This window comes from Leptopilina heterotoma, unplaced genomic scaffold, assembly GCF_015476425.1.
Source record: "Leptopilina heterotoma isolate Lh14 unplaced genomic scaffold, ASM1547642v1 Lhet_24, whole genome shotgun sequence".
NCBI classification, from domain to species: domain Eukaryota; kingdom Metazoa; phylum Arthropoda; class Insecta; order Hymenoptera; family Figitidae; genus Leptopilina; species Leptopilina heterotoma.
The window spans coordinates 2,434,720-2,451,905 of NW_025110956.1; the positions used below are offsets into that span (position 1 = coordinate 2,434,720).

General features: G+C 30.6%; 1 protein-coding gene across 2 annotated transcripts in view; it reads left to right on the forward strand.

The window, feature by feature from the left end:
- Nucleotides 1–17,186, forward strand: part of LOC122502923 (pyruvate dehydrogenase (acetyl-transferring) kinase, mitochondrial) — a 45,295-nt gene that overhangs the window by 25,441 nt on the left and 2,668 nt on the right. The window contains exons 4-6 of one of the 2 annotated variants that reach the window (XM_043613268.1): nucleotides 6,673–6,837; nucleotides 12,344–12,537; nucleotides 15,864–16,088. In XM_043613268.1, coding sequence (XP_043469203.1) covers nucleotides 6,673–6,837; nucleotides 12,344–12,537; nucleotides 15,864–16,088 — 584 coding nt within the window. The remainder of the gene's footprint in view (nucleotides 1–6,672; nucleotides 6,838–12,343; nucleotides 12,538–15,863; nucleotides 16,089–17,186) is intronic. The other variant, XM_043613269.1, reaches the window with a different exon arrangement.

Here is a 17,186-nt window from a genome sequence, read left to right on the forward strand (position 1 = left end):
AATTTTTTGGTAAATTACGTCATAAAAAACGTGATTACTTTGGGTTTTCTTTTTTGGACTACAAAGTACAATTTCTTGGGAAGAAAATAAGCCGTTGCTGATCAAAATTGAACTGAAAATATAGAAGATATAAGCACTTAAGTAAAAATACAGAAAATTAGTATTTACATAATTTTACGATTTATTAAAGACATATCGTACGGTTTAAGATTTTGAAAAATTTTAGACATTAAGAGTATCTTAAATTCGATTTGCACTGCTTTTTTATGGATATTATCTGTTTCTCAAATCTGAAACCAACAAAAATCACCCACAATTGCCACGTCCAAAAATCTTTGGTAGCGTCGTTCCATGTCCTTTATTTGTTAGTGATAACGTTCACCATATGGTTTTCAAAGACATATTTACACCTATTCTAATAAAAAGGAATTAATATAAATTAAGTTAGAAATTTAAGGATGTATGTATTCGCTCGTCTTCTTTGAATAAAAAAATACACTCTCACAGATATCTTTAAAAAATATTAGTAAATTATACCGATTCTCTTATACTTTGTAAACAAGTCGTCAATAATGTTTTCGAAATCTGAAATTTTAAGTATGTAGGATTTTGGGACGTGGCAATTGTGGTTGATTTTTGTTGGTTTCAGATTTGAGAAACAGATAATATCCATAAAAAAGCAGTGCAAGTCGAATTTAAGATACTTTTAATGTCTAAAATTTTTCAAAATCTTAAACCGTACGATATGTCTTTAATAAATCGTAAAATTGTATAAAAACTAATTTTCTGTATTTTTACTTAAGTGCTTATATCTTCTATATTTTCAGTTCAATTTTGATCAGCAACGGGTCAAAATCGCGAAAAACGAAACTTTTGTAACGTAACAGTCTTTTTAAAACGTTCATAACTTTTAAAAGCAAGGTCTACCGAACATATCCATGATGCCAATTATGTCTGGCAGTGGATAAGCATCCACTAATCCCAGCATATCGAAGACATCGATGATGTTCGGCAGTGGATAACCATTGGCGAGGTACACAGTACCTTTTATTTTTGTATTTAATTATATTTAATTATTTCCTGCGTAAAATGTAAAAAAATTACAATTTTGTTGGTTAATGTTAGAAAAAATTTAAAATTAACAATAAAAAATTGTTTAAACAGTTTAAAAATTTATTAAATTAATACTGAATGTTTATATGTTAATAACCCATTAAATTTCGGGTAAAAAATAGGCATGGATAAATCAATAAAGAATTTGTTAACGAAAATTTAAAAAAAATTTATTTAATTTGAATGAAAATTGTGACCTTTAGACTGATTTTGACACAAAAAGTACATTTGGCCATTGTGCGCAGCCACAAGTATCTTTTTTTATATCGTACATGCGAAAATTCCTATCGCACGAACAATAGGAATGTCCACGAACAGGATATATGTGCTGAATTTCTATAATTGCAATTTTTTTGAAAGTAAAGATAAAAAGGATAATATTAAATAATTTTTATTTTGTCCACTGCAACTGTTAGAAAATAGATAAATTTTGTCATAACAACTTATGTAAACATATAACTCCGTTTGTTTCCGCCAAAAACGTTTACATTAAAAATGTGAAACCAAATTAATCGTTTATAAAACTGCTCAGTGACGGGGAGTTTCAATATACACTTTATTCTGTTGAAGAGATTCATTGATAATTAATTTCTTTGAGATGGCAGTGAATCTTCCTACTGTTATGCTGAGTAAAGCAGAAAAAAATAAATATGACTACGTTTACATAAGTTGTACTTAATATCAACATAATAATTAGAAGAAAACTATAACGAAAAAATATTGAAATATTTTTAAAATTAACTAATTTACCCTACTAAAAATCCCCGTACCAGATCTTGTACATTTTCCTGTACAAGTTTAGTATTAGAACTCGTACCATTTCTGTCAAAGAAAATGTTTCTGTTAAATAAATAAATAAATATAAAGAATATATTTATTTTAATATTTATTTATTGGTTTATACAACCGTCTTAAGGTTATCTAGCTATACAAGTGTGTTTACATTTTCTCTTACATAATATTTCTTATATACATTTTCCTAATACTAAGTTTTGCGCCTACAGAGCGACTTGAAAATTAGGAGTACTCGCATTTGCCTGGACCACCCGTCTAATGGGTTTTCTCGCCAGTGGAGAGGGAAACTGTAGAAAACCTCTCCTGAGTACAACCGGTTTATCGACAGTCGAGTTCTAATGGTGTGTACCGGACAATAATCGACGGTGCACATCATTATACCTCGACGTCAAACCTCCCGCTCAGATTGTCTCACGTGCCGGAAAAATACCAAGCCAAATGGGCGCGAACCAAGGGTACTATACCCTTGGTCCTTAAACGACCGCCAAGCGAGGCATCTATCCGACTGAGCTAATCTGTCGGTCTTTACCAAGAATATAAAGAAACTCGAGAGTTCATCGTTCCCCAGCATAAATCCGTTCCTGCTTTCTTTCCCATTCCCAGCCGCGAGAAGCCAGAATCGAGTCGTCAGTTGAATTTCAATGCACCGATCGGTCGCAACACAGCTTCACATTTTTAATGATAGATCGATGACGGATTAACATTTTTTAATTTTCGAATGCTTATTTTAAATCTGAAATTCTAACGAAGTTTTCTGCGTTTTTTAAAAAAATTTATCTTAATTTTTTTAGATTTTTGAAAAAGTTGAAGTCAAGATACCAAAATGAGAAAATTTGATATTTTTTTTATTTCTTCCTTACTCTACAACTCCAAAAATAGTTAACGAAATGACTTGAAAGACGGTTTATTTTACGCAAAATTTAATAAGCTTTCTAACTGTTTTTAAGTTTTTTTGTATCTTCTTTTATTGCCGAGATATGATTTAAAAAGTGATGGCATGTTTTTTCATAGAGTCGCGTGTAATCGTTTTAATACTCGTGGACGGTATTATAGGTTCAGTTTGGGGAAATGCACACAAGGTGTTAATACAAAGTATTATATGGGCATTCCACGTGAGATTTAAGTCGACCTCTTAAAATCGGCCAAAAATATTTTTTTCTCTTCTGTATCGAAAAAAAACAGATACGTGTTTTTTTTATTTCTGTTTAATTGTCCAAATTTTCGAGTTATGAATTTTCGAAATTTTGGACTTTTATTTGTAGACCTATATTCAGTAGCTTATAAGTCCGAAAATATTGAGTTTAGGAAAAAGTTGTCACAGAATGAAAGTAATAGTTTTCTTTCGACTTTTAAGAAATGTAAACTACCCGTGTAGAAATTACCCTACTAGGGCCATAGTAAGGAATGAAACGCCGCGCCCGATCAGGGCCAGATCGGGGCGACAAGAAAATGTGGATTTCCTGATCAGGGCCACATCGGGCGCGGCGTTTCATTCCCTAATAGGTCGGCCCTATCCGGCCCTGATCAGGGCCCCAGCGAAATTTCTACACGGGTAAACATTTTTTTTTAATTTTGTATTAAAAAAATTTTTTTTATAAACAAATTAATTTTTTTAGCTTTGGGCCGGATTTTGTTTCAATTTTTTAAAATTTATCTATACCTTATAGTATAGAGAAGATTTTCTAAAAAGTCCCGAAATGGCGAAGCCCCCCGACCACAAAAAAACCAACTTTAAAGAATAATAATAATTTTTGACATTTCAAAGAACCGCATTTAATAATACCCCAAGCCACCGGACGCGTCATTTGATTATAAACCTGGCCGTGTGCTTCGACGTATTAATAAAAATAATATCATTAAAGAACAAAAACAGAATTTTTCACACGAGCGATCGCGAATCTTAGGTTAGGTTAATTGACAGTAGAGTTGGTTGCCAGGGACCCGCACCAAGCGCGAATGCGCATGCGCATGCATTTGGTGAGAGTCCCTGGGAACTGTGCGTCTGACAGCATCTAGTTACATTATATCCAACTGTTGTACAGAAATAGTAACATTATAAACCGGTTATATTGGGTCTATAATGTAACTAACACGAAATAAAGTGTACTCCCCTCCAGCATTATTCGCACCGGGCTATAATAAGTAACTTACAATCTGGAAAACAGGTGGCGTAAAGTGCGTATTACAGTGCTGTGTTGCATAAATGTCATTTAATATTATTCTTATTTAACATAAGTTTCATTTTACATAAAGTTCATTTGACATAAAAGACATTTAACATAATTCTCATTTGACATAAAAATCATTTTACACAAATTACATTTGACATAAAAATATCGGCGCAAATTTTAAAAGTAACCAATTAGATATTATCAACAACATTGTGATTCGAGAATTTTGAAATTCGCGCCTACATTTTCATTTCAAATGAACTTTATGTAAAATGAAATCTATGACAACTGAATTTTATGTTAAATGAGAATTATGTGTAATGACTTATTTGTCAAATGAAATTTATATCAAGTGAACTTTATGTCAAATGAGAATTATGTTAAATGGGATTTATACCAAATGAAATTTATGTCAAGTAAATTTTATATCAAATGAGAATTATGTTAAATGGCATTTATGCCAACTGAAATTTATATCAATTTAATTTTATGTTAAATAATAATTACGTTAAATGATATTTATACGTCAAATGAAATTTGTGTCAAGCTAATTTTATGTCTAATGATATTTATGTCAAATGGATTTTGTGTCAAATGAGAGTTACATTAAAAATGAAATTTATGCCAAATTAAATTGATGTCAAATGAATTTTATAACAAATAAAAATTACGTTATTGAATTTTATGTCAATGAAATTTATGTTAAATGATTTTTATGTCAAACGAAATTTATGTTACATAATTTTTATGTTGTTACGACATGAGATATCGTGAAAAAGATAAAAATTTATATTAAAAATACTATGTTGTAAAGAGTTTAATAAATTTAATTATTATTGAACTAGATTTCTTGTTAAGAGAAAATTCACAACACATGAGATAAAAAAGCAATTTTCTATTTAAAACTGAATTTAAATAAATTGAAAAATTGTATGTATAATCTATAATCTCGAGCGGCAAAAATTATAGATCGTGGTATCTTGTTTAGTTTTAAGAGTTAAAACTCACCTTATTGTTATTAAGGAATTAGGAAGGAAAGAAAAGAATGATATATATAGAGTTATAAATTTTTTGTTTATTAACAACTTACTAAGATTTCATTCCTCGATTTTATATCCAAATTTTGTACATTTTACACATTTCACACATAGTCAATAATATCGACGATTATTTCGTTGATGTAGATATTTAATAATATTGATGTTTGATAGTTTCACAAGTAATAATTCGTATATCGTTGAGAGTAAAATTTATTTAATTTATCGGGTATTCCGGAAATTTACTTGGATTCCGAACTCGGCAAAACTTAACTCGAGGATTTACACGGTTAAAAAGAATTCGCGTTTTCAGTCGCGGAGACTGCGAAAGCTTAATGTTGAACCTCAAGAGTTTCAGATTAAGAAGGGAACCAAACCAAAATTCGCGGAAGAAGCCCGAAAAGGAACTAAAGTGTTAAGGGTAAAAAGACGCTCTCGTTACCCAAGCCATTTCCTCCCACTCTCAAGAAAAACGTGCAAAAATTCCAAGTAGGGGAAAATTTGGGAAAACTAGGTGTTTGATTGGATTTGGAGGAAAGTAGGCAAAAAATAGTTAACGCCCTAGACTAAAAAACCCATGAGTCATAGACCAGCGGTCCAGGTACCGACTGGGTTAAGTGCAATAAAACATTTGGCAAACAGCCGTTTTTCGAACGTGCGTAGCTGAATTTTGTCAGGATTAGCTGATTGCTACTTTATTGCAGGGTTCGACAGCAACTTAATTATGTATCGGACTCTAAAAAGTAATAAAGTTTTTATAATGTACTTTTCCTTTGGGTCCTATCTTTGCACATGTGGTACCACTAAGAGTAAACTTTGTGTATTCAGAGATACGGTTTATTTTTGGGGTTTCTAGGCACATTGCTATTGAAAGCCGTTTTAAAGTTTTTTTTATGTATTATGTAGGTAAATTTTTGGGAAATGAGAAACTTTCGCACGCCTCCCCCAAGAACAAGAACAAAAGCCTGAGGAACCAGATGTAATTTTATTTCCCTTTTCCTTCTTAATATCGTGAGAAAATGAGAAAACAAAAAGTTCATGTAAAAGTTATTAATAATATAAATGTTAATATATAATTAATTAATTGTATAATTAGTATTTTAATAATATAGAAAATTATTAATATAAAAGATTCGGATAAGATCGATTTTAAACAATATAAATTGGCAGACAATTAACAATAATTAGACATTCACACCATTATAGAGACTAACTTAAATTAAATTTGCATTCTGCATCCCTCATCCTAAGACAAAAGCTAAGTCAATGTGACATTATGATCGACACAGGCAATATATTGTCTATAGATGTTCACTAGAGAAAAACAAATAATGAGTTGCCTTTTGACAATTTTTGTTTATCTTGAAGAAAAGTAACACCGAGATCAAGTGCATTCTCTCGTGTAAACATATTGGAACATGAAACGGAAAATATTCTTAAAATTATATCCAGTTTTATAATTTAGAAATATTTTTATTCTAATATTTTTTATTTAAGGGAAGGGTACACCGATATTATTAATTATATCAATTACAAACATAATTTCTCTTTTACAGCGCTACTTTTTGGCGGCGAATTAAATGGACATAACAGACATGTAGGTTGTATAGATCCATTATGCGACGTTATAGGCGTCGTAAAGGACGCATACGAAAACGCACGATTTTTATGTGATAGATATTATCTAGCTAGTCCAGAGCTGATAGTCAAACAACATAATGGTAAGTTTCAAAATATTTATACTAATTTTTTTTAATAAGCTAAGGTAGACATGATTTTTAAAATAAGGTTTAGATAATTCTTTTTTGAAAGCTTTTGACTTTCTGAATCTGACCTTAGTTATAACTTATAAAAAATATTTACATCCAACTTATGACATGAATAAGTTTTGCGATTTAAGTGACGCATAAAATCTTGGCTAGTCAAAATAGGAACACAACTAACAAGTTAGCTGTGACATCAAACAGGTTCGCTATGACAGCGCAGAACTATAGTAGCTAATTTTGAGATATGACAGCAAGCATCAGTTGAAAGCATTTTATTTTTTTTGTGTAAAAAACCACGACTTAAGGTACACTCTCACCTCACTGCCTGCCTGCCTGTGCAGGCAGGCGCCATAAGAGTGAGAGAGAAAAAACATTTAATTTGAATTTTTTGACTCTCTTACTCTTATGTGTTACCATGTCAACCTGCAGGCAGGCAGGCAGTAGGAGCTGTGCTAGCGCCTTTAGACACACAAAGAATCTTTTTGCCTAGAGACTAAATATATACTTTCTCTATTTTACGCTCACAATTATTTTATTAATTATTAATTATTACTATTTGTCCTTCGAGGCTTCGGATAATAATCTCTTTTCTTCATACACAACTTTAATATAATAATTATAATTTAGGTAGGTATAGTAATAATTTATGTACTAACACTTGAAATGCAATATTCAACTAAAAGAATTGTCAAAATTTGCATAAAAAGTAAAAAAAATATGCATTATTGTTAAGCGGACCCGCACCCGAATAGGAAAAAAGTCTCTTATATAAGTATAATAGTCTCTTATCTAAGTCTTAATCAGTTTCATTTTAATTTGCAGTCGTATGATATTGTGACCGTAGAGAATAATTGTAGAATTATATTACATTATAACATTATTGGTAATGTTTGGTGGAATAACAACTGCATCGACGTGATTATCATTATGATTATTATTAACATTTACTCTGTTAATAATATTTGGTTGAGGAGGAAGAGGTAGAGCAGGAATCACATTGACAGCTACATCATTTCTTCTCTCAGGCGCTTGTACAACATAATTGTTAATGTTTGGTGAAATAACAACATTTTCATTTTAATATTGATTTCAAAAATACATAGCCGCTTTTATGGACGATATATTGACAGATCGAAGACTGAATTCTTCCAAAGTGATATCGTCATTGTTCAAATTTTTCCACAATATTTGTAACTCGGTTTTATTTTCTCTATTCTACAATTTAACATTATTTTTGATTCCTCCTCAAACTTATGTGAGCCGTTTTAATTTTATTAAAGTAAGCTCACAAGTTACGCGGAATGGTCCACGTTAATGGAAAGTTTCCAATTTTTGCCTTTAATTGGTTATTGTACAATTCGAAAACGCTGGATGTGCGATCAAAATCTTCCATGACGCTCATCTTCTCTGACGTAACATTTGTGAGCCAATAATTTCTAAACTGTTGTATTAATTCTTTGCGACGACCAATTGCATTAGGTGACAATTCATTAAGTATATTGTCAAAAACAAATTGAATTAAACCATCATAGTGCCATCATTTTTAAACACAGTTTTTTATACTCGTTATTGTATTCAATTCTTACTTCATTAATGTTGTGTTCAACAAACATTTCATATATGTTCTTTTGGTAATAAAAAAGGCTAATCTCAATTTTTGCTTCTGGAAATTGATGAATGATTGCTGATTTTAAATTATGATTTTCATCCATTATTACTGTTTCCATTTTAAATGTTCGAACGAGATGTTTTAATTTTCCTATTACCACATTGTAATATTCCTGGCTTCCTCTTCCAATCATGGTCAATCCACACGGTATTACATGGTTATTGAAGACTGTCAGGAATGACATGAATTCCTCACACATTCCTCCATGAGGAACACAATTTCTCGATATATGTATTAATATTGTTTCTGAATTTAATACATTTTCATCAAACTGAACGTCAAGAATAACAACAGCAGCTGAATTATTGTCTAAATCTAAGACAAAGGAGTAATTTAAAGTTCCTAATTTATGAGATGTGAGAAATCTCCAATTTTTATTATTAATAATATTTGCGAAATCATTTATGTTCTCTCTCTTGTACGGTAGCGTTTTCAATCTCAAACGAACTTTATACTTATAATGAAGAAAATAATGTTAGATTTTTTAAATTTTGTGAATTGCGTCCGAAGAATAGTATCTTTGCTGGTGCACATGATCAGTCAATTTTATTAATTTTAAACTTATAATGAAGAAAATAATGTTAGATTTTTTAAATTTTGTGAATTGCGTCCGAAGAATAGTATCCTTGCTGGTGCACATGATCAGTCAATTTTATTAATTTTTAGAAAAAACTCGCATCATTGAAAATGCGATAACCCTATTCGACGCCAAATATTATCCATATTTTAGACCCAACGCCACAATATTGACAAATATTATTTGACAAAAATTAAGGTCCTTGAAAACATTCGAAAATAAATAATTATATAAATTTGGTAAACCTTACCAGAAGCTTAGAACAACCGACGCTGCACAGGCATTTCTTTTCAATAATGATCAGTGCACTGTACATATGATCGTATATTTTCACGTCCTAATAACAAAATAAAATATCAAAATATTTTTAATTTATCTGAGTGTCTCAGTCATGACACTGCAGTAGTGTATATTAGTAAAAAATCGTAATGAAAGCTTTGAAAGAAAGACTAAGTCTTAAAAAAATAATGGTGATAAAGTAATCATTACAGTGATAGAGCGAAACAGCATTACAAGATCCGTTTCAATATGTTTAATTTATTGTATCATGAGGATGGTTTTTCAATTCTGTAGAATGTAATTACCATGCAGCTGCTCGTGGAAAAGTAGCTAGTGATGGCACAGACGGTGCCATGAAAAAAAGTTGTCCCAGCCAGTCTTTAAGCTCCAGCTACACAGGCTATACTTTCACCACCAGCTCTTTTCAATTTGTGTAAAAGTAATTTGAAAAATGATGATTTTTACTTATATATTAAGATGGAACACGAAGAAGTTAAACAACAATTAGAAAACAGGTTTTATATATCAACAACCATTCCAAATATTCAGAAAAGACATTTTTTATCCTAATTCCAGAAAAGGGACTATTAATTAAAACCTATTTAACATGTCCTAAAAGGACTCTCCTTCCGAAACAAAGTAAAAAATTATAAGATTAACTTATTATAAAAATGCGTTTGCCACCTTGATTTACTACCCTACAAACTCTTGAGAACAACTTTAATAATAAGAAAACATGTTACAATAGAAAACTGTTATAATAATAATTGAAAAATTTAACATCTATGTCATCAAATACTCAAATTTTAAATACCAAGCTTCTTTTTCAATAACCTTTTAAATTGTACCTACATTTTCAATAATGGATCTCTGCTAAAGTATTTTCATATCCATAGATCAAATTTGTAATCATCGATACTGAAAATATTCGAATGTATAATTTCATGATCTTATCAGAAATACTTAAATTTTCGTCCAAAATATTCAATTTTATAATTTTTAGGGTTCCGTACACCTACGGTGTATCGGCGGAACCCTATTGGTGAGACTCTGTTGTCCGTAGCCAAATCGTGTCCCCCCCCTAGCGGCTAAACTATTTGACCTAAAGAGCTCAGATTTGGTCCAGATATGTATTTTCACTCGTAGATTACAGGAAAAATATAGCGAATGTGATTGGACGTGATAGGCATAGCGTTGTCAAGGAAATAACAAGATTTTTGGCCAAAAATGCATAAAAAGTGACCATTCCCCCCCCTTAACTTCTAAACTATTCGACATGGAGAGCTGAAATTTTGCATGCTGGTGTATTTTTACTCGAATATTACAGGAAAAATATAGAGAACTTGATATGTAATGATGGCCATAGCGTTGTCAAGGAAAAACTAAAAAATTTAAAAAAAAAAAATTTTTTTTCCTAACTTTTACATTATTTGACCTAATGAGCTGAAAATTAGTATCCTAGTGTATTATTACAGTCTGACGACAAAAAATTTATTTAAGAAACTTTTTGAAAAAAAATCAAAAAAAAATTTTTTTTAATTTTCTTTTTCAAAAAAAAAAATTTTTTTAATTTTTTTTAGTTTAAACACGTGGCATTAAATATTTTAAGGAAGAGAGTGAAATTTTAAGAGAATAAATGAGAGATTGTTTTCTGACTTTAATTTCTTAACTAAAAATAAAAAAAAATTGGACAAGTGCGAGTTGTACTCGCACTGCAATGGCGGGTTCCGTACACAAATATTAAAACAATACTTGCAACATTGATCGGTAATTGGTAGAATTAAAATAAACAATTATAAAAATATATTAAAATCATTTGATAAAAAAAATAACTAAAAAAAATTAAAGTATTGTATATCTAATATTGTAAACAATAATAAGCAGAGGAACTATAATAAATTTTGAAAATTTTGTTCCTCTGCTTATTATTGTTTACAATATTAGATACATACAATACTTTAATTTTTTTTAGTTATTTTTTTTTATCAAATGATTTTAATATAATTTTTATAATTGTTTATTTTAATTCTACCAATTACCGATCAATGTTGCAAGTATTGTTTTAATATTTGTGTGCGGAACCCGCCATTGCAGTGCGAGTACAACTCGCACTTGTCCAATTTTTTAATTTTAAAACTTGAAAATTTTGGAAATTTTTTTTTGGTCATAATATAAAATTAAACTACGTATTTTTAACAATATCGCCTGTTAATTTTATTAAAATCGATCAAAAAGTTTCAGAGATATTAATTTTTGAAAAAAACGCAACACTCATTTTCAATATGGCGTAGCGGCCGCCATTTTGTAAATTTTTCAAAATCCTTTTAGGGTTAAATTTAACTCATATAAGACTTCTATTTCCCAAGCTTACAAAGAAATCGGAAGACCACTTGCAAATCGCTTTTTCTCTGACGGAGTCTTACCCTTGTATATTGCAATTTAAGTGCTAGTGTATAAATTATTATTCCCTGAATTATAAAAAGAATCTATTAAACTGACTGAAGTATTTTTGGGTTGAAAAATGTGCTTCAAGCTTTGATGTTCAGTAAATCATACAATTTTAAAAATGATTAAAAAATTATTTTTTCTAAAATGTTGTCTTATATAAAACTACATTTAAGTAGTTATTTACTACATTTAACTACATTTTAGTTTTAAGAAATTGAAAAATCTACTACAACTTTAATTTTTTAATGAAATTTAACCCTATTAGGAAATTAAAGTATTTCAGAATGTTATATATATTTTAAAAATAGCTAATCTACTGAGAATTCACAGGTGCATAATTCTCTTATTTTTCTATACAATTGCTTTGAAGTCGTTAAAAAAACTTTACTAATGTCCTGAGAAACTTTTTCTAAAGTAATTATAGATTACTAATATGTTTTAGATTTTAAGTTAGAATTGAAGTTATTAGACCTAAACATTTTTTATAGCTCTCCTTCTTACAGAACAAGAAAATGGAAACCAAATCAGAATTGTGTACGTTCCAAGCCATTTGCATCATATGCTTTTTGAACTTTTTAAAAACAGCATGAGAGCTGTTATGGAGCACCATGAATCTGAAGTATCTGAATATCCTCCGATTAAAGTTACTGTTGTAAGAGGAAAAGAAGATATTTGTGTGAAGGTACATTTATATAATAATAGTAGTTGTTATTTTGTTTATTAAAGTGGCTATATATTTAAAGATTTAAAAAATGACAAAACCAAAGAGTGTAAAATGGAAATATTTTAAAAGCAATGAATACAAAAACAATTAAATTCTTCTGTAAATTTTGTTAACAAGAATATGCCACAAATGCTATATATTAAAGGTACTTGCACAGCTCTACTGACTGCAGGTTGTCATGGTAACACATAAGAGTAAGAGAGTCAGAAAATTCAAATTAAATGGTTTTTCTCTCTTACTCTCGCAGTAGAGCTGACAGAAAGCCTTGATTCACAAATAATTTTAAAATATTTATTTAAAAAATTTTTAAATTCATTGTATATAATGTTAAATATAATCCTTATTCTTTATTTATATATATTTAAAAGTATCTAAACTTTTATTCATACTAAGTTACGCATATTTTATAAACCTTATAAATGTAAATGACATTAAATGTATAACTTAAAAAATATGTGGTTTTACTTTTTTTTATTTACATATATAACTTAAAGAATTCTTTTAGATAAAAGTAATCATCGCAATTGTGCTGAAATATATGTATTTATATTAATAAAAATAATAAATATACATTATTTAAATAAATAAACTTAAATTCTCAATATTCTCTTAAATTCTCTTAAAAAAATTAAATTACCGTAATTTCCTAAGGGAAATTACCCCAACTTAAATTCTCGAGAATTTAAGAACACTACAAGGGGACCACCAGACGTGGTGTTTAAAAAAGTAATACTTCGCTAAAATGTAGTATATGACCTACAGTTTCAGAGAAAAACGCTGTTGAAATTTTTCACATGATGGACACTTAGTGATCGTAGTGCTCAAGGTAGCTTCCCACTCGTTGTGACGTAAGTCTGAGTCAACCGATCATCTTTAGTTGGTCCTTTCTTGAGAACTAGCGATTCCGCTCTTTTCGTAATTAAAGCAATTTGTAAGTCCCAACTGATTATTATACAGTCGAGGAGGAATAAGGGCTGTTGTATGTCCTTCGGATTGAGCATCCTGAGAACTCCTAGCTTTCAGGACGGGTCATCTTCACAATTAGAATATTCCGAAATAGACAGTAAGTTTTCAGTTGACTTTGACTTCACCATCGGATGGTTCACATTCTGAATCCGCTTCCTTTAAATATTTTCCGCCATCATCTCCTCCGTTTCCTGCTTACGCTGTTGTAGTTCCCTCATAAACCTAAATATTTCGTCAAAATCCTTTTTTTTATCCTCCTGGCTCATCTTATCTGTTTCCTTAAAACAAACCCTACTTGTTACGCAAATTAGTTACATAATATTTTCGTAATGCCTTTACAGACCTTTCGACCATTTCAACCGTCTACGAACTCAAAAATCTTTCAATCTTGGCTGGTCCCACATTATTTATTAGCTAATTTAGCTGAGTAACTTTGAGATTTATTGTTTATTTTTGTTATACATTTAATATATAAAATGCGTTTATTAAAATCGACAGTTTACAAAAGATACTTTAATTACACAAGCTCAACTTTACTCAAACAACAATTACACACTTTTCGTTAATTAAAAGACAACGTGCAAATACGCACCCGAACTTAACGTTCCCGGCCCCAAGACCGTTCTAATGCCCAAGCGGCAACAACGAGCAACGCTCCCGGCGCTCCCCCACGATATTCAAATATCTCATTAAAATCTCTATCATTTTTTTATTTGGATAATACACCTCCAAACCCTCTCTTAATTCTACTGTCGGAAATTTATCTGAATTGGCAGAGGCAAGACGTTTCTCATTGTAACTATTTAGTTGAGTCTCAATCTTATGTCTAAATTCATCGATTATTCTTATTCTTTCCATACAAAAGGAGAGTGTGTCATCCACAGTCTCATTCAATTCATTTTCGGAAGACAAAACAGTCCGTTTCACTTTAGCTTCCTTCCCATGATTAATAAAGAAAAAGGTGACTTTAGTTCCCGTGTGTTCGATATTATATGCCAACTGAATTTTTGGCAGATATTCGTCCTATTATTTGTGATCGTGTTTTAAAAAGGCGGTTATTGTTGGTTTAACGGTTCGGAATATCCAATATTCGCATGATTGCTTTACCGTTTCTAGTTCGTACTGGGAACAATTCGAGGTACTTAGTATGCAGTATATCAATCGACAGCTGAGCTCAAGGCGATTGGGTTGCAAGTTTAACTTTCAAAGGGTTCTGATTATATTTAATCCTAACGCAAGTCTCGTAATTGTCGACGTAATCTTTTATATCTCTTATATCTTTTATATCATTCCTGGTCAATAAAAATTCTGTCTAATACGATCTAATGTTTTATCCTTGCCTAGATGACCTGTCTGAGGGATATCGTGATTTTTTTTTGTACCAATGTTCGTCATAAATTGTATTTGTGAATCTTAGTTTGCATCGCTTCCTCAATGACCTTTTCCCTTTCGTGTGGGTCAACATCAATGTTTTGCATACGAGAAAAAGTATCAGGCCTATTATATCTATTACAAAACCCGTGGCTCCTATCGATTTAACGACTGATTTATCTCCCAACCATACTCGTCTCCTTGACGAATCGTCCTCTTGCAATTGGAATTGTTTTACCTTATTATATGCCGAACCGCTTAAAAACGATCTTTTGCTTCCGCTATTTATTATTCTCGATAATTTTTTACTAGAAATCTCTATTTGGATACAGATTCCAGTCGTAAGTCTCGGTTCCCTTAATTCCCCATACGAGCGAAAGAGAAGCAAGCGCAAGGCGCCTACATCTAAGGGTTTTATGAAGGAGGTTCTATCGCTTGATGCAGCTAGTCAAAACAGTGAGCAATATTTAATGATTTGATTTACTTGGTAACGTAAAACGTTTTTTTTAGTAACTCCGAATTATTTCCAACCGATGATGAAAATTATCATTTAAATTTCGGAATCAATTTTAATGTGTATAGTTGATGCAACGTTGCTAAACGTTATAAATGTTAAACCACGGACGCACACCAGAGTCTCGATATAAGGGTTTTGGCTCTTGGTCATAAAACCCTAAAAAACATCATGTCTGGTGGTCCTCTTGTTAGAAGAGGTTTTCTAAAGTTTCTCTATCATCTGTCCAGAAAACCCATCAGACGAGTGGTCTGGGCAAATGCGAGTCCTGCAAATTTCAAGTCGTTCTGTAAATGGAAAAAATTAGTCTTAAGTTATTGTATATAATTGTATGCAGTTATGTAAACAAAATATGTAAAACAATTGTATAGCTAGTAAAGGTTTAGACAAGTGCATAAATAAATAAGCGATAAATTTTGAAAACTTGTTTTAGGTATCTGATCGAGGTGGAGGTATTCCTCGCTCTCAAACGGAACATTTATTTAAATACATGTACAGTACTGCTCCTCAACCAAGTCCTTCTGAAAATCATACTGTTCCTCTTGCTGGATACGGCTACGGGCTTCCATTATCGAGATTGTATGCTAGATATTTTCATGGTGATTTGATTCTTTTAAGCTGCGAAGGATATGGAACAGACGCTGTTATTTATTTAAAGGTAAATTCATTTTTGGCATAAAAGAGATCATTTTGAATTACTCAAAAATACCTGCAAAGGATTTGAAGCTTTTAAAAAATGCCTAATAATAAAAAACCAAATTGTCATTTTCTAAATTAACATTTAACTTGTAAATCGTCATTTAACTCTTTGCGGCATAGTGACACTCCTGAGTGTCACCTTTTTTTCTCCACTTTTTTTGCATTATTCAAGCACTATTTCATTTATTTCAATGACAAAAAGCATACTACATGTATCAGGGAACATTCTTTACTATAACAAAAAAGAAAAAAAATATTTTTTGTTGATAAAATAATTGTTATAAAGAAATAAACTTTAAAAAAGCAGTTTTTTTTTACAATAAATGTAATTGTGTCTAACCAACAATATGAAATAATTTGAGGATCATGTCTAGACAGTTTATGGGGTCACTGATTACGAATTTAGGGTAAATTTTTAAAAATTCAAAATGGCGGATCCAATATGGCAGACTTATTGTTTTTAAATTGGTTAAATTCACTTGAAATTTGTTACTCGGGGGTTTCTGGGGTCGCTGATTACAAATATGAAGTCATATTTTCAAAATTTGAAATTTATATATTATATTATTATATACTATATATATAAATATAATATATATAATATATAAATTTCGAATTTTGAAAGTCCGCCATATTGGATTCGCCATTTTGAATTTTGAAAATGTGAGAAATCCGACTTCAGAATCTTAATCAGCGACCCTGAAAACCCCCTAAAGTGTACTTGGTTATTAAATTCATTGATTAGAAAAATGTTTGCTTCAAAGGGTTAACTAAATTCACTTAAAAAGGAATTATCATTTGATTAATTTTTCTTCTTGTTTACTAGTAACCTTGTGGTTTTATCGTAACAGAGAATGTGCGAAAAATTGTAAGATAAAGAGTCGCTGTATATTATCAGACAATTGCTTTTTAAAATTTTAAAAGAGTAATTACAAATGATGTAAATTACTAGACGGTCAATGACGACACCCATTGTATGCCAATTGGTTTCTTTTTATTTATGGCTCTTTTTCATACCAGAATTATATCGATAAATTCAACTTCAAATAGATATTAT